This window comes from Corticium candelabrum, chromosome 15 (genome assembly GCF_963422355.1).
Source record: "Corticium candelabrum chromosome 15, ooCorCand1.1, whole genome shotgun sequence".
NCBI lineage: Eukaryota > Metazoa > Porifera > Homoscleromorpha > Homosclerophorida > Plakinidae > Corticium > Corticium candelabrum.
Genome location: NC_085099.1, coordinates 1,304,594 through 1,327,093, shown reverse-complemented (window position 1 = coordinate 1,327,093; position 22,500 = coordinate 1,304,594). Strand labels below are relative to the sequence as shown.

Genomic DNA, 22,500 nt, shown 5'->3' with positions numbered 1-22,500 from the left:
AATCTGTACGGACGAGTTTAGCAACATCGTACCTCTCAGTGGTGGAACGGTGACGTTTGCGACCGTGGAGAACCGAGAATCGACCGACAAGTTTGATTCGAGTGTCGAGCTGCAGGATTGGGTGACGGCGACGGACGTGCGCGTGCAGCTGTCACAGCCGAATACGTTTGGCGACGAGATTTACAACGTGACGAGGACGTTGAGGTCGTATTACTACGCCGTGCAGGATCTCTCGATCGGTGCTCGCTGCAAGTGCAACGGACACGCGTCGAGATGCGTGGAGGACGAGACAACCGGCATGTTGAATTGCGAGTGTCAACACGGAACGACGGGCAGGGATTGCGAGCGATGTCTACCGTTTTTTCAAGGCCGGCCGTGGCGCCGCGCGACTGGAAACGACGTCAACGACTGTCTCCGTAAGTGTGTGACTTCGCGTGTTCGCTAGGCGTCTTCGTACGTCTTCCACGGTCTCGTTTTTGCGCGTGTTTTGATCCGGAAACGTCAGCAGGTGTCGATTCAGATTGTTAGTAATTCGCACTTCTCAGTAAGCCGAGTGCGGAAGCGGACAGCTGCGCGACTTCGATATGTTTACTTGCATGACATTAGTACGCAATACTTGTGTTACCCGAGGCGTGGAAACGCGTAGACTAACGACCAACAACCAACCAACGACCAACCAACAACGCGCGCTAGAGTTAGACAATTACAGTTGTGGGAAATTTGCTCTAATTAGTAGGAAGTGGGTTGGGAAGCGGACAGCTGCGTGACTGTCATGTGTTTAGCGGGAATTTCCTAAACAGCGCCTAGGGCAGCATTAGGAAAATGGGCATCTCTGGAAATTGGCAGACTGACTTGAGTACAGCACATGGTAGGCAAGTGTGAGGCCCATCTTGCAGTGTCCTGTGTGTTTAGTCTCTAAAAAACTTGGGAGTGTGACCAGATTTGACTGCATCTGCATGCCCTCCTCTGCTTCTTGTGAGGCGTTTCTTTAGAGGTTCCTTGTCTGGTTGCCAAACCTGTACTGTACTGTACTGTACTGTACTGTACTGTACACCTACTCTGTAGTATAGTAACGCACGTTACCACTAAGCCTAGGAATATCAACCAACTTTGTCCACCACATAGCACAGTCTTGATTCTCATGTGGCGATTATTTTGCATTACATTATTACACAATACTCGTTACCCGAGGCATGAAATGCTAGGGTACAGTAACGCCTCCTGTAGACCAACCACTAACCAATGACCAACCAATGAGGTATGCTTGCGTAGATTGTTATCCCTGGTTATCCCTAGTTATCGCTAGCACTGCAAATCTAGAAATTTTTGTAGTCATGAAATTAGTTATATTCGTACAGATACGGTACGTATTTGCCCTAATAACGCCCATGCCCGTATATACGCCCATGCCCGTATATACGCCCAGGTGTGGCAGGTCAGAACTTACAGCCCGAAAAACGCCCATGCCCAAGTATACGCCCAGCTAAGCATACACAGAATATACAACACGGTGTTTGCAGAATATCCGTCTTCTTCAGTGTGTGTTTGATGACTGCATGGTGTCAGTGTTGAGTGAAAGTGCTTACCTCCAGACTCATTTCTTTGGTGCAATTACTGATACTGATGCTGTTGATCATGACGGGCTTCAGGGTGAGCGACGACTCTGATTTGCGTGTGTGATTAGTTTCTGCGTGTATGCTGATGCTGTACGGATACCAGTACTTTTGATCTTGCAAATGGATAATTGCAGGCATTTGTGGTATTCCGTCTTCGAGTGTCTAGATGATGACTGGCCAAATGACAGCATTTTGCGACCATGTATACGCCTAGGACCAAAATAATGCCCATGCTCTAGTATACGCCCGGAAAAAGGGTTTCTTTGTCCGTGAGTAGTAAGTAACCCAGGGTTACTATTTTTCAATCATCTCAGAGCATAGGGAGTCGGGTTACTATTCTAGGACAAGTAATACAACAAGCTGTCATATTCCGAACCACTTTACTTACCACCTCGGAGCTCCAAGACTGCGTTGCACAGCTGAAAACGTGCAGACAGTCGTTCAGCATGTTCCTGCGTAGCGTAACTCATGGGTTACTGTTCGAGTATGGCTTACTATTTTTACAGTTATAAAATAACTAGCCCACCATCCCGTTCTCCGCACTGGCTAATTAGATTAGTTAGTAAATTGATTTATCATTGTATGCACACACACACACAAACACACACACACAGCACAGACAGACAGACAGACATTTATGTATATGTAATTAATTATTTATTTACTATATTGATTATAGATAGATGCACTCAAATTTGGCTACAGTACAGTACCGATGTCCTGTACTGATGAACTACTTCATATGCAGAAGTACTAGAATTTGAGTATAAAATTTTCTGGATTTACAGCATCTTTAGCATTGCACTGTACAATCATTCTGGGAGCGAAAATCTGGTATTAAACCTTGCGTCTTTCTTTCACGGAAATCACATTGACTCACTTATTTTCCCAATGCAATGGCTTTGTGTTACTTGTTGCATTCTGTTGTGATGGGATTCGTTTTTGTTTCAGGCTGTGATTGTAATGGGCATTCGATGCGGTGTGTGTTGGATGAGAGGCTGTACGAGAGGACGGCAGATGGCGGCGTTTGCCTCAATTGTGGTAACAACACCGAGGGACAGCACTGCGAGCGTTGCATAGTGGGATACTACCTGGGGAGAGACAAAACGATTGACATGCCGAACCCATGCCAGGGTATGCGCATGCACGTGTGTTACACTTGCAGAGTTGGATCTAACGTGTGACATCTGTGTTAGAGTGTAGGTGTAATCCGAATGGTGTGACGACGAGCGGGTGCAATTCCAGAACGGGGCAGTGCCCTTGCAAACCGAACGTTGAGGGTCGAAAATGCAACAGATGCAAGCCAGAACATTGGAATCTCCAGGCCAGCAACAGTGAAGGGTGCAGCGGTATGAGAGTGAGATTGCTTGGTGTATGAATGATGATGATGACTGTGTGTGTGTGTGTGTGTGTGTGTGTGTGTGTGTGCATGCGTGTGTGCATGCGTGTGTGTGTGTGTGTGTGTGTGTGTGTGTGTGTTTTGTATGTGTATGTGTGTTGCAGCTTGTGATTGTTTCTCTCCTGGAACGATTGATGGCGACCGGGAGTGTGACAAGTCGACTGGCCAATGCAGATGCAAGGACAATGTGGTGGGAAGACGATGTAATCAATGCAGGGATGGTTTCTACGGCCTGGATAACAGCAATCCTGTCGGTTGTACCCCATGCAATTGTTACCCAGCAGGCTCGCAGGATACAACATGCAATAAAGACACCGGTGCGTGCACTTGCTGGCCGAACGTTTTTCGAAGAGATTGCTCTGAGCCTCGAGACGGATACTTCTTTCCAAGACTTGATTTTCTCACCTACGAAGCCGAGGACGGCACTGGAAGCTTTGTGTTTGATACATCAGTTGACGGCCACGAAGTCGTCTATACCGGTCGTGGTGTGGCCATCATCGTCGAGGGCAATTCAATAATTTTTCCGATCGTGGTTGCTCCTCTTAATGCCCGCTACAATGTCTACATTCGGTATACTCTCGATGGATTCGTGAATTGGGGCAACTTGGATGTTACTATTAGTCCCGGACGTCTTGTTGGTACTGCCCCAATTTGCAGGGATGAAGTTTCTAGTCGTATGACTCAATCTGTGACTGAGATATCACCCGGTGTGGCCGTCTCACGGAAGCTCGATGATGCTCTTTGTCTTCGCGGCGGTCGAAGCTACACGATAGAGTTGACGGCCGGTTCGCCATCGTCAGACGATGCGCTTCGACGTCTTCTAGTAGACAGAAAATTGATTATTGACTCGATCGTACTAATTCCTATCCCTGAAGAGTTGGTTCAGTTTGAATCCGATGTGGTGGACATAGTTAGCAACTGCGAACGAGTGCGATCGGCTGTGAGTACTCGAACGGGGAACTTCCGTCAGTGCGAGGCATTTGAGGCCGAAGTGACTACGATGTTGAATGACGGAGTGACAGGTGAGTGAAATAGCTTGAGTATGAATGGGTGAGCATTGTGTTGTGTGTGATTTTTTAGCGTGTGATTGCGATTTGACGGGCTCGCAGGATAACGTGTGTGAGAAGCACGGCGGGCAGTGTAGTTGTAAAGTAGGATTTGGAGGTCGACGGTGCGACCGATGCATTCCTGGCCACTATGAGTTACTGTCCGAGTGCAAACGTATGTTATGATTGATTTAATTAACAGATACATGCTGCCACACACACACACACACACACGCACACACACTACACGCACACACACAACACTAGTCGTCGTTGTACATAGTTTGTATTGATTCGTGTGTTTCATCCTTTAGCATGTAGCTGTGATGTGACCGGCTCGGTGAGTGGCGTTTGTGATCTTACAACAGGACAATGTCCTTGTCTACCGGGAGTCGCAAACATGTCTAATTTACCTGGAGAGGCCGGTCGACGCTGCACTCAGTGTCTCCCGCGGCTTTTCGGGTTCAGCAGCGGAGAGGGTTGCGAGGAGTGTCGATGTAATTTATTCGGTTCGACTTCGGTTCTGTGTAGCGACGACGGGAAATGTGATTGCCGAAGGGACGTGACTGGAGCGACATGCGATCAGTGCATACCCGATCACCATCGTCTTACTATCACTGGTTGTGTCTCGTGTGAATGCGACCCGGCAGGTTCTGAGAACTTAGACTGCGACACGGATGGCATATGCTCATGTAAGAACAACACGAGGGGCACCTTGTGCATCGATTGTGAAGATTACGCTTTTAATAAAAACGAAGATAATCCGTATGGATGCCAAAAATGTTTTTGCTTTGGCCACTCGGTTGGTTGCGACTCGGCTAGCGGGTTCGTAATGAACGAAATAAGTTCGGACTTTGATTCTGATGACGACGGCTGGAGTTCCGTGGATAGCAGAGGCGATGATTGGACATTAGATTACAGGAAGGGAAAGAAGGCAGTTCGTGTTATTAGTGACGGCGCGAACGATGTCTTCTTTGTTGCTCCGGAGAAATTCTTAGGCGACCTACGGAAGTCGTACATGATGAAGATGTCATTCCAGCTTCGGTTTACAACCGACGAGCCGTCAAGTCAAGCTCAAGGGCAAGATGTGTTTATCGAGTCGAGCAGAGGGACGGTATTCGCCTCCCTGGACAAACTACCGACAAACAATATGCAAACTTTTGAGATTCGTCTAGATGAGTTTGCATTTCAACCTGTCACGAGGTCGTTACTGAAGTTGAACATGATCGATGTGCTCAGCTCGGTTTCAAGTATCCGGGTTCGAGCGTCGTACGTACCGGGAGACAAGAGCACGATTTTATTGTACAATTTTAAGCTAGAAACTGCAGTAGAGGGAGACAACGGGACGTTCGTTCGATCAGTGGAACAGTGTGTTTGTCCACCGAGTCACACCAGTAAGTGCACGCATTTGGGATCGTTTTATATTGTTTAGTAAATCGGTTGTTTTGACTTAGGTTTGTCTTGCGAGCTGTGTGCATCCGGATACAAGCGCGAGCGACCGGGTTTAGGACCAAGATCGAATTGTGTACCTTGCGAGTGCAACAATCACTCAAACACGTGTGATTCGGATACGGGTGTCTGCTCCGAATGCAAGGAGAACACGCAAGGCAACCGATGTCAACTGTGTGCTGTAGGTTATTACGGCGATGCAACGCGTGGATCACCGAGCGATTGCCGACGATGTCCGTGTCCTTACGCGACCGATCCGGGACGATTTGGTGCAGCATGTGAGGTGACGTTGACGGGCGATATCGTGTGTTCGGATTGCCTTCCCGGACACACAGGATCACGATGCGAAGTGTGCATGGACGGTTATTTCGGCGATCCGCTTGGTCGGCACGGCAATGTGTCCGGCTGCTCGGACTGTCGATGCAACGGAAACATCGATTTGGACGATACGGGTAACTGCAATCGTTCGACCGGCGAATGCCTGAAGTGCACACGAAACACGGCGGGCAGATTCTGCCAGATGTGTAAACCGGGATACTTCGGCGACGCAATAACAGCAAAGAATTGTATCGGTATGTCACACGGTTATGGCCGTAACCTAGTGCTTCGTCATGGGTTTCTTGTTTTGTAGCGTGTAGCTGCAATCGGTGGGGCACCGAGCCGGGCGATCTATGCGATCACAGAACGGGTGTCTGTAACTGTAAACGAAACGTCGAAGGAGACGATTGCGGTCGATGCATACGCGATCATTACGGTCTCCAGAGCGGGAACGGTTGCACTTCGTGCGACTGTGATCCTGTCGGTAGTAACAGTTCTCAGTGCGACAGCAACGGACAGTGTCGTTGCAAAGTCGGCGTCGAAGGCGAGAAGTGTGACGTCTGTAGCGTCGGATATTATCGTCTGAGTGAGACGGGATGTAGTGGTAAATCGATTTTGTGGTTGTTTGATATTCATGAGTAGCAAGGGTTGAATGTTTCGTGTTTGTAGCGTGTGGTTGCGATCCGAGAGGCTCGGCAGATCTACAGTGTAACAACGTGACGGGCGTGTGTATGTGTAAGGCGGGAGTGATGGGAGAAAAGTGCGACCAATGTATGTTGGGTACACACGATTTGGATCGCGGATGTGTCGGTATGTAATACGTGTTGTGATCGTATGCACCCGTGTTGCTAAACTGAGTGCGTATGTTCAGAATGCCCCGAATGCTTTCGTCAGGTGAAAGCAGTTTACGATAGACTCATTGCTAAAATGAAGGAACTCGAGGTGCTACTTCGGGATGTGCCGACAGGAGGTCGAGTTTCGAGTGAGGATTTTGATAAGGCTTTGCAGCAGACACGTGAAGACATCAGTCGGTTACTGAACGATACGAAGGATGCCAAATCTCGTGATGAGTTTCTTATCGGAGAGGTGGATAGACTCGATGAGCTTATCAGGCAGTTTGGTGAGCATCTCTCTCGGATTAACATTACTCTGATTGCTGGCGAATCTTCGGGAAATGTTGCGAGGAATACGGTGATCAACTCTGAATCGGTGGTCATTGAAATCGTGGAGCTTATTAATAACATTCGTGACCGGATTAAGAACGGTGCTCAAAGAGCTCTTGATGATGCTAATGCTGCTGCCGAGAGCGGTCGAGGGCAACAGAGACAGTTGCAACGTATTCTTGCAGATGCTAAGAGAACGGCAGACGGTCAGGAGATGAGCGCGACCGAGATTGAGATGGATGCGAGTGATGCGTTGATAATTGCGAGGAATGCCAACCAGATAGCGAAGGATGCCGTAGAATTGCAAAAGAAAGCGATTACGGTTGTCGAGAAACTTGTTGATGATATCAGCAATGCGTCGATGCTGGCCAATCAAGCCGAGCAGGCAGTGAACGATGCTACTCGTGAATCTAAGGAAGTGTTGGACAAATCGAAACGAGTTCTCGAACTTGCCAAGATGCCTCTGTCGTCTATTGACTCGGAAGGTCTTGTGCAACGCGCTTCTGATGCTCTTGGCAATGCAAGTCAGTTGGTAGCCGATGCAATGAAACTACTACAAGATAACATTGGCATCATTCGGTTCGTTCGCGGTGCGAAAGCTGATGTGGATAAGTTGCTAGAGGAAGGCAAGAAATCCCAGCAGCTTGCGGCGCAGCTTTTAGCAATTGTGAATGCGGCGAAGTACCGAGCGGAGAATGCATCGAATAGGGGGAGATTGTTGTTGAGCGAAGCGGAGATGCTGAAGGAAAAGGTGGAGGACATCACGGAGACGTTAGAGAAAACGAAGAGAGACATTCTTCGTGCTTTGGATGCCATCAAGAAAGCAGTGGCGAAGAAGATCAAGACACGGGAGCTATCCAAGAGTGCTCAAGCTACGTTGGATGCAGCGAGAAGTAACGCAAGCGAAGCACTACGTGTCGGTAAACTTGCTGAAGATCTGGCTCAGAAAGCGGCAACTGTATATACGATTTTCGGGCATTTAGTTTGTCATGGTCATGATGTGTATTGTTTTGTAGGATTCGATGGCTCAAAAGGAAAGGTCAGAGCAGGCACTCAGAGATGCAGAAAGCGTGCTAGCCACGTTTTTGAAGCTAGAAGAGGATGCTAATGCGACATACAATAGCTGGAAGAGTCTCGACGAGGAAGTATCCAGACAGACTGGAAGGATCGCCGCTGTCGCTATGACGGCCAATCTTTCACAGACCATCGCTACCCGAGCCGGCAAGGAGGCGACGTCGTTACAGCGAAGGCTGGGAGATATGGACAGGCTACTGAAAGCGAATGGAACTCTCGATACATCGACGCTCGACTGGATCGAACAACAGTTGGCCGGGATTGAGACGTCACTCAACGAATTCCAAGTGAGTGAGGTGATAAAGGAATTCGAAGCCAGAGATACCGAGCAGAGGAGACAGATAGCGGATTATGATATCAGACTGGATGTGTTGGAAGGCGAAGTACTGCGACTGCAACGTATCAATGCGTCGATTCCTGGGCCTCCGACTTGCTTTGCAAGGAGAGATTGTGGTACTGATTGTCGTTGATATAGGCTGCCGGTTGGACGATTTAGCAGACTGATCGATGGTTTCATATTTGGTGGTGGATGACAGGAGATGCTAGTGTTACTAATATTTAGATATAACTGGTAGGATTTTGGTCTGGAAACTTGTTGATTTGATGTACGTACCAACACTATTGTAATGCAAGACTTTCAAAAACTCTAAAAATGGTAATTACTTTCCACAAAATGGTCACTTTCCATTGGTACAATGCTGTGTGATAATATGATACTGACTATGCAGTTGGCTCGGCGATGGCAAATTATGTGTGTGGAGTTGTCTATTATACGGGACATGTCGTAGTGTTGTCACAGATTGGCGCTGCGAGAAGAGAAGAACTAAAGGAGAACCACATGAACAATTAGGAGAGTGGGTAGCTACGTATATAGCTTTACAAATATAAGTAGTTTGTATATAGCGTTACATAGTTTGTCAGTCTGTGAGGGTGTGTTGTAGATTATACGGGACATGTGCGTTGCCAGTGTAACCAAATTGAGTTAACTTTAAATTAAGTGTCACACCATGCAATTTCTGTTTTATACATTCTTCTGCCTTCAGCATAAATCAAGCACATACCTATATGTTTTCTCAGAACCGTTATTTAGCCTCGAAGTTCCAGACCGTCTCCCAAGAAATGAGACCGACCTGAGTCTAGCGCGCGCTCCTACACTTCCAGGATTTGCCTTCTTTGTTCGCGAGCGCCTTTTGCTTTTGTGTGTTGTAGGCGATGGCGGACGTGACGGCTCCGACGGTCGAAATCTGCAGTAAGAGAACACGATTGGTGTTGTTTGCGTAGCTGCTAGTACTAGGTGGCTACCTTTGAAAGTCAGGTTCGTTGTCAGAGTCTCGACCGAATCGAAACAGAGTGTGTGGATGGTTGGTAACATTCTTCAACTTGGAAGTTGGAAGTTTAGCAAACGAATTGCTCTCAGCACTGACGGAAGGTGAGCTTAGCCTCGGCGTCCCAGACCCGTGTAGCGCCAACACGAAGGCAGACACTATGGGTCTGGGACAGGTGTGTGTGGTGTGTGTGTGTGTGTGTGTGTGTGTGTGTGTGTGTGTGTGTGTGTGTGTGTGTGTGTGTGTGTGTGTGTGTGTGTGTGTGTGTGTGTGGTGTGGTGTGGTGTGGTGTGGTGTGGTGTGTGGTGTGTGTGTGTGTGTGTGTGTGTGTGTGTGTGTGTGTGTGTGTGTGTGTGTGTGTGTGTGTGTGTGTGTGTGTGTGTGTGTGTGTGTGTGTGTTAAAGCTGCTAGAGACATAAATAGATTTCTTATTCTAGTGGACTTTGGCAATGTGTTGTCAAGTCACAAGTTGGAAAGACTCTATACTACCGCTATCTGATTTGCGAAGACTTGGATGGGAGAAATGGTGCTGTCATGACTGCATGGGAGTCGGGAATCAAACCTCGATGTTTTCAGCCTCCAGATCCTGGTGTTCTTGGTATTTAAAACAATGATAATGTTGACCGTTATATATGTAGACGAAAGAGAGAGAATGCTTTGTATTCTGCAGCTGGCCGGGAATTTGAAGTTTGTCAAGATGATGGTACTCTGTCCACTCTCATTAGTCATGTACCTGCAGGTGATTCTACGTACATTGTATCTTGTTATTGATCTTATAGCCCATTTACACAAGCACTTGTAAGTGGGCCAGTCCGTGCTGGCTTGCTTTGGAAGGCACGTGTAAACGTGGGCTGAGCCGTGCCGAGCCGTGCTTTCTAGCCGGACCAGCTCTGGCTGACTCGGGTCAGGTATGTTGTGCAAATGCTATCCATGCTGGGATGAGAGCCTCGCCATATTTGCCGAGGCAATGACAGCAAGGAACAAGCTCTTGAACTTTGTTGCTTCGACAGTCGACTGGTGGTAGACCTACACTTCTTATACATAAATAGGACGTTGCCTCATAAAATGTTCTACAAGTTTCCCGATTTGACTGTATGTTGTAAAGCCGTTGAGTAGAAAACAGAAGCAGCTTGAATTCTATCTGTTGCGAATGTGAGATAAAAATGCAAACTATGTTGATTTCAAGTGTATAACACACACTAACAACACACCCATCAGAAGCATTGGCTTGATACTAAAGGTTGTGTCGTGTAAACGCAGTCTGGCATGCTAGGCTGGTACAGGCTGTTGTGGCTCGGCTCGGCTTGCTGTGTGAGTTTATGTATGCACAGATCGACGTGTGTGTGTGTGTGTGTGTGTGTGAGAGAGAGAGAGAGAGAGTTGTGTGTGTGTGTGTGTGTGTGTGTGTGTGTGTGTGTGTGTGTGTGTGTGTGTGTGTGTGTGTGTGTGTTTGTGGTAGTAAATTAGGTCATATGCACTGTACTATTCTTAGTAATAGGTAGACTGCTTTTGCCACATTAAAAACAAAAAACAAATATTATTTGCTATTAACAGTTCAATCACCTCATAAGGAAATATGGTGCTCTCACTTCTTTCTCAGCTTTCTGTTTACTCTTCAAAGTAAACGACTTGTTTCTAATGATATGTATACTGTGCTCACAGGGACTGAAATGAATTCGGTCAGCAGCGGGTGTCTAACAGGGCAAACGGAAATTCACTTGCGATTTCATGACACCGAGGTTTATCCTATCAATTTGTGGACAATCAGCAAGGAACAGACAAAGCAACTTTCAATCAGAGTGAATCCGAGTTACACTCCTAGCACTGTAGGAATCAGAACTATCTGCCAGCGTTATGTATACGTATGTCTGTAACAAGCTGTTACTGTTATAGAATCAGACGTTGGTGCCTCCTCATACAATAGTCAAGGTAAATTGGATATATCACAAAAGTCTGGGGTTCTGACACGGTGTAGTTTGCTGTAGTTGCTTCGTGGTTCAAAGTGTGATACGTTTAACTTGCAGCCATCTTGTGGAGTGAGTTTGGAATGCGAGCAGAATAACATGCTTGTATTTACGACGCAGACATTTCATGTAGACAAGCTTGTACGTGTGTCGTTGCTTTGTTGGGCAACTTGTACTACATTGTTGTGTTATAGATGTTTACTATGTATTTGTATGCTGATGGGAGTTCTGACTCGAATCAGCCGTTGGGTATGTGCTGCCTGGTTCCGGATCAATTGAAAGGCACCAATGGTGTTGTGGCTGTGACTGTGTTTGCTGCTGGCTCTTCTTCTTTCCAACCCATTGGCAGCCTATCGGGTAATTCTAATGCAACTAGCGGTCAAGTTTCATAACTATAATCATTATATAATGGCTTAGTTTTTAATCAATCTCTCATTAGTTTGCAGTGGCGGTGGAGCGACTCGCAAGTTGGGAAACGGGGCATAAACGGATGTCGGAGTACATGAAGATCTCCATGCCTAAGCAAGAGTGTGTTGTCGACAATTTCTGTCGGGAAGCGCTTTCTAGTGTTGAACTTTAACGTAATAAATACCACTTTTTAATAGGCAACAGAAAGTGCTTACACACATCTATAGTTCTGGTGAACACATTCGTACGCCATGGAGTACGAAAATTCAAATATTTTTCTTCCAAAAGTTCTTTGCAGTTGTTGATTGTCAAATTGGGGGAGGGAAATTGCCTCGTCTCCTCCCCAGCTCTACTGCCGCTGTTTTGTTTATATTACATTGCAAGCTAACTACATTAATGGCTTTCATTTTGATTTCTGTTGTCTTACTTCTGATGCATGTAATACTTGCACCTGCATGAATCTCGAAGTTTGGGCTTTGGCATGGCAGAAATAGCTGTGGGCATTAACTAATATTGGGACGGGTGTCCTTGACATGTCTTACACAAATTGTCTCATTTTTAGCATTGTATCTGATGTTGATTTCTGTCTATTAGTTGACTTTTTGAAGATTATGCCATTTGATGAGACACTCATGGATCTATCACTGTCTCATTGTTACGACTGGAATTATCGTCGTCCCTTGTACATCGGTCATAGGGGAATGGGAATGTCTCTAACTTTGGACAAGTTCAACAAACAATCAGATATACCCGAAAACAGCATTCATTCATTTTTATCAGCCGTCGACCATGTCAGTCAATGAAATATTACGGGTAGTTTGGTTCACGTACAGTTGTACGTTTTAGGGGGCAGACTATATCGAGTTTGATGTTCAACTTTCTCAAGACAAAAGTCTAGTGTTGTTTCATGACTTGAAGATACCCGGCAGTTTGCTTGGCGTAAGCGGATTCAACTTTATATTAGTTTGAGTCACTAAAATATTAAAATATTAAAATTGTTGTGACTGGTAATGTTGTGTGTTACAGATTGATGACGATACGAAGCAATTGGAAATCAGTGTAAAAGACTGTACAAGTGAACAGTTGTCAATGCTGAGAGTTTGTTGTTTCATCAAGTTTATTGATGACGTCCATCTACTTGATGAATCCTGATATGCTTAGGTTGCTCCCATCTCTAGCCCTTTGGAAGGTGTTCCACATAAAGATTTGCAATTCTTTCCTAAACTTGTTGAAGTACGTAACGCTAGTAAGCTTTTTTTGCAAGAAAGAGATAACGGAAACTTCGTTATGTTTCAGGTTTTTGAAAGAGTACCCGAACACGTAGGCTTTTGTATTGATATTAAATACACAGAGACATATCGAGTAATAGATTATTTGAGTTACTATTTTTTGTAACTGTCGAAATTTGAAATTTGTTTTCTAAGGACGAGTCGGTTGAGCCTTATTTCGATCGCAACGTGTATGCAGACCTGCTGCTGGAGTTGTTGTTCAGCCATGCAAAGTCGAGGCCGATCGTTATGGCATCGTTTGATCCCGATCTGTGTACCATGTGAGACGAACGATCGGCATATTTTGTGATGACGTCACAGCTGACGTTTGTTATATCGTGGATGCAGATTACATTTAAAGCAACCTCGATATCCGGTCTTGTTTCTAACTTGTGGAGTTAATGACTCGTGGCCGGAGTATCAAGACGTTCGTCAACGAACTTTCGAATCGGCTGTAGCGTTTGCAAAGTCGGAACGTCTATTGGTAGCACATCTACTGGGGCAGCATGGAATCGTATCAGTAACAGTCGTGTTTGTGTCAATTGTGCAGGGTCTTAGTGCATTTTCAAGTCCTCTTTTGTCTGATCAGAGTTCATTAGAGATGATACTGAAGTCTGGGTTGGTTGTCTTTACGTGGGGTGACGATAACAGCGATGCTGGAAATGTTGTTACACTAAAGGAAGCTGGGGTTCATGCTGTGATCTGTGACAGGTAAGATGTCTAGATTAGACATCCATGGTTAAACAGTGTATGATGTTATATTGGATGTGTGTTCATTGTTTGTGCATGTGACCTAATTTAATTAGAGGTGTATTGTTATGTTTCAGAATTTCTGAGCTTAAGTTAACTGTATGAAGAAGTATGGATCTGTTGTGTATGTGACAATGTAATTTGTTGTTGTATGGACAAGGTATTTGTAATAAAGTGTGAAGATTTAAATAGTGTGACAGATTACTATTATTTCACTGGTCTTACTGAGAATCCGGGGCAAAGTTAGATATTATTTGCGAGCGAGTTCTCTCTAATGCGTCAAAGGGGTACTCTGAGTGTCCGTCCGTGCGTATGTCCGTCCGTGCGTCCGTCCGTGCGTATGTCCGTCCGTGCGTCCGTCCGTGCGCCACCACCCCTACACCCGGGGGAATCGTTTATGAATTGATAAATTCGAATCGTTCTTTGCTAGTTTTGAAGAAAGTAAACATACAATAGTTTATGTCATGTGACGTCATCACTAGAGATGTTTCTATGGAAACTATGCTCACTTATGTGACTGCGTTCCACCACCCCTACACCCAGGGGACAGCTGTTATAAATCGATCATTTTGAATAATTGTTTGTTTTCCTCGATGGGTGCCAAAAATTGACACTTCACGTTATGTGACGTCACTCTGTAATTATTGCTATGGCAACAAGATTGAATTAGGCGTAAGCAGCGTTTGACTTATATAGCGTCTGAGTTAATTGTTGTAATAACTGTTTTTGTGACAGTTAATGCTGTTCTTAGCTAATAATAATAATTAGCTAATGTAATGAAAGTTAACAACTGCCAACATCGCCATGGAAACATTGCTCACTTACTGTTTAAGCATGCGCGTTTTACTGTGCGTTGTGTACCACTCCTAACTAGCCACCCCACGAGTGAATTGAAGAAACAGTAGTTTACACGGCTACACCGTTGGTTAGGCGCTTCTCCGTTAGCTTGACTATCGATCTAAGTAACTAACTGTGACACTTCATGTGACGTCATCGGTAGACACTATTGACTGAACAAAGCGCGCAAAGTACAGCTGAAAGAAATTTGAAGAAAACAAGTCACTTACGACAGTAAAGGGTTTACTAATTGTACGAAACTGTTTCGAACGAAACTGATTTGCTGTCCATCGAGTGCATTCAGCAATATGTAGCTAATCTACCCGTGCATAGATCTAACTACCTGGCCGATGCCATCTCGCTAGCCGCGGCCGATGTTTTGTGACTGAAATTGCATTGAAATATTTTGCTTGCCGACAGTCGCTCCATAGAGGACGTCTAAATCTAGCCGAGTAAAATATTAATCACGGTTAGACTCATAGTACTTCACACATTAAATTGTTTACAGAGTGATCAGTTTTGTGACAGCTTTTCGAACAGAATCACCATTGACTGAAGAGCGCGCAAAGTAAAGAAAACAAGTAAATTACGACAGTAGAGGGTCTAGTAGTTGTACGAAGCTATTTCGAACAAAACTGATTTGCTGTCCATCGAGTGCATTCAGCAACAGTCGACGTCTAAATCTAGCCGAGTGAAATATTGATCAAGGTTAGATTCATAGTACTTTACACATTAATTATCTAGAGAGTGATCAGTTTTGTGGCAGCTTTCGACGGTTGTGAGCTGTATACGTGAGTGAGTATCGAGTTGTGTTGGTCGCGGTTATCTAGCTAGATAGTTCAGTTGTGTTTATTACTTCACACGTCGATCGCAATGAAATCTCATTGTCGAGCCTCTGTAACTATTACTAAAAGTAAACGAGACGTTACCGCAAGGCAACATCAGAGAAGAGCTACAACTAGCAGTGAGAAAGAACAGGATGCAGAAAGGCAACGTCAGAGAAGAGCTGTAGCTGCTGCAACAAGCAGTGAGAAGGAACGAAATGCAGAAAGGCAACGTCAGAGAAGAGCTGCTGCAACCAGTGGTGACAAAGAACGGGATGTAGAAAGGCAACGTCAGAGAAGAGCTATAGCTGCTGCAACAAGTAGTGAGAAGGAACGAAATGCAGAAAAGCGACGTCAGAGAAGAGCTGCTGCAACAAGAAGTAGTGAGACGGGACGAAATGCAGAAAGACAACGTCAGAGAAGAGCTATTGGTACTAGTAGTGAAAAAGAGCAAGAGGCACAAAGACAACGACGAAAAAGAACTAGTGCAACCTGCAATGAAAGAAAACAGGACGCAAAGAGAAAACGACTAAACAGAGTCCTTTCAGGTAGCCTTGAAAAAGAACAACAGACGAAAATACACTCTGAAAACAGTGCTACTGGAAGGAGCTGTAACGAAACGCGGAAAAGAAGCCTACCAGAATCAACGTCACGCTCATTGTTCACCATTTTACTGTCTCTCGAAAACCCAGAAAGGCGAATGGCAATGCAGGTTTGGATTTCCTAAACAGTTGCAAGATCAAACAACTATAGTCTTCGATGAGTATGGGGAACCAGAACTTCTGACGAAACGGAACGACCCGTACCAGCCACAATCCAATGCAGCTGCAAGGCCGGAGAGCTAACGTGGATAGGCAAGTGTGTCTAAATGCTAGACGCGTAGCCGAGTACTGCGCAAAGTATGCGAGCAAGCCCGAGAGCAGGTCGGTACCGATGCGAGAGGCCTTTAAGTTGGTTGTCGACAGCGTTAACGATGATGACAATATCAAAAAAGTCGTGCAGAAGTTACTCACAATGTCAGTCGCTGACCACGACTTTTCAGCTCAAGAAGCGTGCCATCTCTTGACCGGCGAACGGTTAGTTACATGTTCACGGTCTTTTATCGTGACCTCTCTCGACGGTGAAAGAGAAGTAGACCAGGACACTGCACGACAGGATGAAGGAGATGTGGCAACACATCCATCGCTGCTAGATATGTACATGAACCGTCCACGTACTCGACACTTTGAGGTCACGTGCTTTATGGATTTTGCAGCCAGCTATCGGATAACGAGAAAGTGTGGGATAAAGAAACGTGAAACTCCGGTAGTCGTAAGGATTATTCCTCAGATAACCCCTAATAGCCAAAGTGAAACAACATCGAGGCGCTACTGCATGCAGCAACTTGTGAAATACAAACCGTTTAGATCGGTAGACGACTCGACAAGTTCATTTGACGGTGATTCTATTCGAGCATTCGGTGAGTTTGTGACTAAGCCAGAAAATAGTAAACTGAAAACGCGCATTAGCCTTTCCAAAAATATCAATCGATTTCTTGCCGACTGCACCGAAATTAGGGTCACGGAAGTTACGTCAGAGAAAGAAATCTCTACCGAAAATCGGCACGCTACTGAAGAATGGATGCTCTTATGTCGTGTTACTGGTGACAACATTCAATGCCACAATTAAACGACCAGATCACAGACGAGCAGAGTGAGTTTGACTGGCTTGCCAGTGCTGCTAGATACAGTAACGTCGAAGAAGCTGTGACGTTTCTAGCGCAAAGTCAAGCTACAACAAGACTTTCAGATCGTCATGCCGTTTGCTTTGATCTCGCATCTCTCGATGGCAACCAAAGTCTAGCATATGACATAGTGAGAGTTCATAAAGACGTCACAGACGCAGGTACCGACTCTGACTCATTGAAACTAATTGTTAGTGGTACAGCAGGGACTGGCTCGAGGTCACTCTTAGGACACGGGTGTCGTATTGTCGCTCCCACCGGTATTGCCGCTTTTAGCATCAACGGTCAAACTCTTCACTCTTTGCTGCGCTTGTCGATTCACTCTGGAAAGTATTCCGAACTTCGAGGACATGCACTAAAAGAAATCCAGAGCGAATTAGCGGACTGCAAATATCTCATTATTGGCGAAATGTCGATGGTCGGTCATAAGCAGTCGGCTCTAGTACATCGAAGGCTAACAGAGATTTTCCCTCAAGAGGCTCAAAAGCCTTTTGCAAACATCGGTATCGTTATGATAGGCGACTTTGGACAACTTGCTCCAGTGGGAGATACGCCTCTTTTCAATCCGGACTCCAAAAGCTATGATTCTGATCTTGGAAGAGCGATGTACCTCACCATGAATAGAGCAGTTATTTTGACTGTAATACGACGGCAAGCCGGAAACGATTCAGAACAAATATATTTTCGTGAGACCCTAGCAAGACTTAGAAACGGACAGGTGTCTGAAGATGATTGGCATCTTCTGATGACAAGAACACCAGAGGCAGTACGTCGACGTGGTGCAGAGAATATGACTGAGTTTGAAAAGGCAGTACGATTGTTTTCTCGGCTGGAACGGGTTGTCGAATACAATTGTGAGTATCTGCGAAAGCTAAATAACCCTATAGCTAGAGTGGAAGCTCGTCACAGTTGCCAGGAAGCAAGGAATGCTTCTACCGAAGACGCCGGTGGTCTTTCTCCTTTACTGTATCTTTCCGTGAATGCACGCGTTATGTTGACTGCGAATCTTTGGACTCGGGCAGGGTTAGTGAACGGTGCTATGGGCTGTGTCGAAGACATTATTTACCAACACTACGGACCCCCGAGTTTACCTATAGCAGTCATAGTCAAATTTGATAAATACTCGGGTCCGACATGGGGTGGTGAAAACTGTTTTCCCATAATTCCAGTCGAAAGATCATGGAGATCAGAAGACAAACATCTCTGCAGAACGCAAATACCTGTCAGACTAGCTTGGGCTATTACTATTCATAAATCTCAGGGACTAACCCTAGAGAGAGCAGTCGTAGACCTCGGAGAAAAAGAGTTTGCCACTGGGCTGTCTTTTGTGGCGCTCTCACGGGTGAGACAAATAAAAGAGTGTATAATTCAAAGGATTGATTATGAGCGGCTAAGAAAAACTGTCTAATCAAAAGGTATCGAAATTACGTAGGCAAGAAGTGAAAGACACGGTCAAATGTCAAAAACAACACTACGTCATTTTCGGCATCTTGCAAGATCGGGATCAAAGATACATTCTGTTTCTGGTGATACCACTGGTACCGGTAGTGATGATATTGTGGCTACCAATAATACTGCGCGCACTGTTGCTGCCGATGTTCTTATCACTGGTAGTGCTACTATTGTCACTGTTCCTTTTGCTGATACTGCCGCTAATTCTGTCAATAATCTCGACACCGCTAGTGCTGGTAGAGAAACAACTAGATTCGATGTTTCTGGCAGTGAAAATGCTGTGAGATGTTGCTCCCGTCCAGTTAGCCACAACCGGTCAAGAAGAAAAGTAGTAAACAATATTAACACAATAGAACCAGCTACAATACTCGCAAATCGAGGTCGTTGTCTGTCAACAGTTCTAGGAGATGGCAACTGTTTTTTCCGATGCATAGCACTAGCCTCGACAGGTAGTGACGAGCAACATCGAGTCACAAGAGAACAAGTTGTTAACTTTATGACAGTTCATGCCGAAACTTTGTTCCTCCAGAATTCTATGCAGATGAATACGTCGAACGTATGGCTATATCTTCAACTTGGGCTACTGATGCCGAAATACGTGCTACGGCTACCCTTCTGCAAACTTCAATATATGTTTTCACCGAAGTTTTGACTTCACACGTGAAATCGTGGCAGTGGATGTTGTTTAAACCAGATTTCTCATGGCAATCTCCATTGCAACCATCGTGCAGTCGGATTGAAATTCTGAACATACCCAACTTGCATTACGACCTAATTGTGCCGTTGCAGCCCAATGTTGCTTTGGTACCTCCGGATATTACTGATGCAGTAGGAACCCACAGCTAAAGCCGTACTACTGCAGCAGCAGCTACATCTATATGAGAGTATTCAATGCTTTACACTACACAGTTTGCGCTGTATTAGTTACAAAAAATACGTGTGTAGTTAACTAGAATCAATATGTGTGAACGTAAGTCTGGATACAACGGCTTTACCATCAAATCTGATTCTTCTTTCTACCATACGTATCTTCCAAATTTTCGTCAGCATCCTAATATACATAGATAGGCACATACATGCGCATGCGTAAAGTATATGCAACAGTCGGGTTTTGCTTTTTGCCACTTTGACTATGGAAATGCTGCCCGAATCAATGCGTCTGCAAGTTACTACGGTATCTAGTAGCAGCTCTCTTTTCCCAATCCTTTACTAATCCTGATCCTTTACTATCTTAGACGTTGCCCTGCAGCAATTTTACTCTGCAGCTGTATAGTGCGTGCTCGCTCGCACAGGTAGGAATGCAATGAGCACCCATTATTATTTTAGTACTAGAATGACATCAGAATGCAGAATTAATATTAACATAAACTACAGAACAAATCACTGAAAATATGTCAAATAATTGCTGCCAGTGTTAGCAAAAACTCTTCAAACGATGGCACACAGGCACGTGAGTCTATGATAGGCTGCATTGATACCAAATAGACAATACAACTTGCTGCACATGCAAGTCTTTACCAATAGTGAATACGCATTCAAAAACGGAAACTTTGCATTACGTATCGTTGGCATTTAGGCTGGATATCTGTAAAGTTAGCGTGAAACATGCAATCCGCGTGCAATCCCTGTGATTACACCACAAGCTGACATTATCCGGGACTCCGTGCACAGTCAGCAGACGTTTTTGATGAGACAGCAGCAGGAGAGCACAAACGTTTTATACAGTGCGAAATCTTTTTATTGAGCTTACTTCACAGACAGGGTCGTATTCTGCAAACGATGACCTCCTCGATCTCTCCGTTCCACGAAAGTGAGGCTATGGATGAGAGTGAGGAACCGTCGTGCCCTCAGTCTCGGCCTCTTTCTGGTAAACAGGTTCGAGGAAACGCCGGAGGCTTTGTATTTGCAGTGTCTGATCTTAACCGTCTCAGGCGATTCCTCTGTTTGGGATCGGAGGGTGGAACATACTACGTTGGAGAGAAGAAGTTGGGACTAGAGAATGCTCAGTGCATCAGCAGATTACTTGCAGACGGCAAAGGAACGGACGTTATCGAGGAAATCGTCTCTTTCAGTCAGGAAGGAAGAGCTGCTAAGCAAAATCCGATCATCTTTGCACTGGCCTTGTGTGCTCGCATTGGGGATGTGGATGTGAAACGTGCTGCCTATGAAGTTCTCAGTCGAGTTTGTCGCATCCCTACGCACCTCTTTGCTTTCGTTGATTTTTGTGAGAGTCTCAGCAGTGGAACAGGCTGGGGTCGAGCTCACAGACGAGCTGTGCAAGAGTGGTATAATGCATATGAGAAAAGACCACTGCAGCTAGCTATGGCCGTTACGAAGTACAAACAGAGAAATGGATGGTCACATCTAGACTTGGCTCGACTTTCTCATATCAAGCCATCGTCTGATGGAGTTGCACTGGTGGTGAAAGCAATCGTGAAAGGTCTAGGCCAGGCTGAGAAAGACTATGGCTCAAACGATGATCCGGTCATTCAGAAAACATTGTCTTTTCTCAAAGCAGCAGAGGACGTCAAGACTTTGCAAGATGAAGAGAAAGTTGTGGCAATGATCCACAAACATACTCTCGTCAGAGAGCATATCCCAACTATCCACCTGAATAGCTGCAAGGTGTGGGATGCATTGCTTGACAAAATGCCTTTGACAGCAATGATCCGAAATCTTGGGAAGATGTCGTCTATTGGTCTTCTCTCCCCTCTTAGTGACCAAGCCAAAATGGTCTGTCATCGACTACAAAATAATGAAGCCCTTAGAAATGCTCGTATTCACCCATTTAATGTGTTGTTGGCACTGAAGACTTATCAGAAGGGACGAGGGGAGAAAGGCAAACTGGTTTGGGATGTGAACCAAACCATTGTAGACTCCCTTGATGACGCATTCTATAAATCTTTCAAGTTTGTAGAGCCGACTGGGAAGCGCTTCCTTCTTGCAATTGATGTGAGTGGCTCGATGGACTCGCCTGTCAATGGATCTAGCATAGAGGCTAGTACAGCTGCTGCAGCAATGAGCATGGTAACAGCCAGATGTGAGAAAAACTACCATATGCTGGGCTTCTCTCATGAACTAGTGCGTCTTCCAATTAGCCCCAAAATGCGACTTGACACTGTGGTGGAGGAGATGAACAAAGTTCCTATGGGAGCCACAGACTGTGCTCAGCCGATGCAGTGGGCAATAAAGAATAAAGCCAAAGTTGATGTGTTTATTGTCTACACAGATTGTGAGACATGGTTTGGATCCGTTCATCCCTGTAAGGCACTGAAGTTGTACAGACAAGAAATGGCAATCAATGCCAAGTTGATTGTGTGTGGAATGACGTCTAATGGATTCACTATTGCTGATCCTGATGATGCTGGCATGCTTGATATGGCAGGCTTCGATTCGGCGGCACCAGAAGTTATCCGCAACTTTGTTCTGGGAAAGATTTAGCATACCTACTTATACTGCATTATAATTTTTGATAATGTACACAACTAGAAACATCGTAGCTTCTTGTCTGATGACTGTTGCTTTAATTTGCTTTGAATTCTCTTTTCTTCTGCTGCCAGTTGCTGCTGTTCCCTTTCACATGCTGTTATTTTTTCTTGCACGTGTGCTGTCATTTTCTTGTCCCTGATGGATAAGATATGAATATCAAATGCATCAATGAAATAAATTGTCGTGCTTAATACTTATTCATATTCCTGTCAAGGGACTGCTGCAGTGATGTCAGCCGCTTTTCTAGTGATCTCAGTTGTTCTTGAATCTTTACAAGCTTTTGAACAAATATCAGTGAATCGATATGATAACGGCACAGTACAATGCAACATACTTTTACATTGAGGTTTCCTTCTAGTTTTAGGTTACTACCTCTGCTATCATTTGTCTTTTGT

At 45.2% G+C, this 22,500-nt stretch overlaps 6 protein-coding genes across 7 annotated transcripts in view; 5 read left to right on the top strand and 1 right to left on the bottom strand.

Annotated features, from left to right (window-relative positions):
- LOC134191372 (laminin subunit gamma-1-like) overlaps positions 1–8,739 on the top strand; it is a 9,313-nt gene extending 574 nt beyond the window's left edge. Inside the window, exons 1-11 of the mRNA XM_062659981.1 lie at positions 1–416; positions 2,568–2,750; positions 2,813–2,965; positions 3,120–4,037; positions 4,096–4,236; positions 4,376–5,455; positions 5,516–6,082; positions 6,142–6,432; positions 6,498–6,638; positions 6,700–7,949; positions 8,008–8,739. The exon at positions 1–416 is cut by the window's left edge and continues 574 nt beyond it. Of these exons, the coding sequence (XP_062515965.1) occupies positions 1–416; positions 2,568–2,750; positions 2,813–2,965; positions 3,120–4,037; positions 4,096–4,236; positions 4,376–5,455; positions 5,516–6,082; positions 6,142–6,432; positions 6,498–6,638; positions 6,700–7,949; positions 8,008–8,535 (5,668 nt within the window). The 3' untranslated portion in view covers positions 8,536–8,739. The remainder of the gene's footprint in view (positions 417–2,567; positions 2,751–2,812; positions 2,966–3,119; positions 4,038–4,095; positions 4,237–4,375; positions 5,456–5,515; positions 6,083–6,141; positions 6,433–6,497; positions 6,639–6,699; positions 7,950–8,007) is intronic.
- Positions 8,740–8,866: 127 nt separating this feature from the next.
- LOC134191373 (glycerophosphocholine phosphodiesterase GPCPD1-like) lies at positions 8,867–13,990 on the top strand. 2 transcript variants are annotated; one of them, XM_062659982.1, is made up of 17 exons: positions 8,867–9,314; positions 9,381–9,494; positions 9,828–9,988; positions 10,061–10,129; positions 11,053–11,216; positions 11,284–11,319; positions 11,376–11,495; positions 11,549–11,711; positions 12,357–12,553; positions 12,609–12,701; positions 12,789–12,860; positions 12,924–12,995; positions 13,059–13,124; positions 13,187–13,311; positions 13,379–13,514; positions 13,581–13,741; positions 13,858–13,990. In XM_062659982.1, the coding sequence occupies exons 1-17, from the start codon at positions 9,073–9,075 to the stop codon at positions 13,883–13,885; spliced, it is 2,019 nt and encodes a 672-aa protein (XP_062515966.1). In that variant the 5' UTR covers positions 8,867–9,072; the 3' UTR covers positions 13,886–13,990. The 2 variants fall into 2 exon arrangements, with proteins under 2 accessions (XP_062515966.1, XP_062515967.1); XM_062659983.1 differs by having other exon boundaries at positions 9,234–9,314; positions 9,377–9,494.
- Positions 13,991–15,490: 1,500 nt separating this feature from the next.
- Positions 15,491–16,168, top strand: LOC134190828 (octapeptide-repeat protein T2-like). Its single transcript, XM_062659345.1, has one exon. It carries the CDS (start codon positions 15,491–15,493, stop codon positions 16,166–16,168), a length of 678 nt encoding a protein of 225 aa, XP_062515329.1.
- A 92-nt stretch (positions 16,169–16,260) lies between these two features.
- On the top strand, positions 16,261–19,462 carry LOC134190826 (uncharacterized). Its single transcript, XM_062659344.1, has 4 exons — positions 16,261–17,083; positions 17,125–18,506; positions 18,597–18,852; positions 19,146–19,462. The coding sequence occupies exons 1-4, from the start codon at positions 16,261–16,263 to the stop codon at positions 19,460–19,462; spliced, it is 2,778 nt and encodes a 925-aa protein (XP_062515328.1).
- Positions 19,463–20,284: 822 nt separating this feature from the next.
- Positions 20,285–22,302, top strand: LOC134191167 (RNA-binding protein RO60-like). Its single transcript, XM_062659749.1, has one exon. The coding sequence runs from the start codon at positions 20,396–20,398 to the stop codon at positions 22,055–22,057; it is 1,662 nt and encodes a 553-aa protein (XP_062515733.1). The 5' UTR covers positions 20,285–20,395; the 3' UTR covers positions 22,058–22,302.
- The window catches only part of LOC134191168 (zinc finger CCCH-type with G patch domain-containing protein-like), a 4,348-nt gene continuing 3,949 nt past the window's right edge, over positions 22,102–22,500 (bottom strand). The window contains exons 12-14 of the mRNA XM_062659750.1: positions 22,440–22,500; positions 22,300–22,382; positions 22,102–22,240 (exon numbers count right to left, since the gene is read on the bottom strand). The exon at positions 22,440–22,500 is cut by the window's right edge and continues 88 nt beyond it. Coding sequence (XP_062515734.1) covers positions 22,102–22,240; positions 22,300–22,382; positions 22,440–22,500 — 283 coding nt within the window. The remainder of the gene's footprint in view (positions 22,241–22,299; positions 22,383–22,439) is intronic.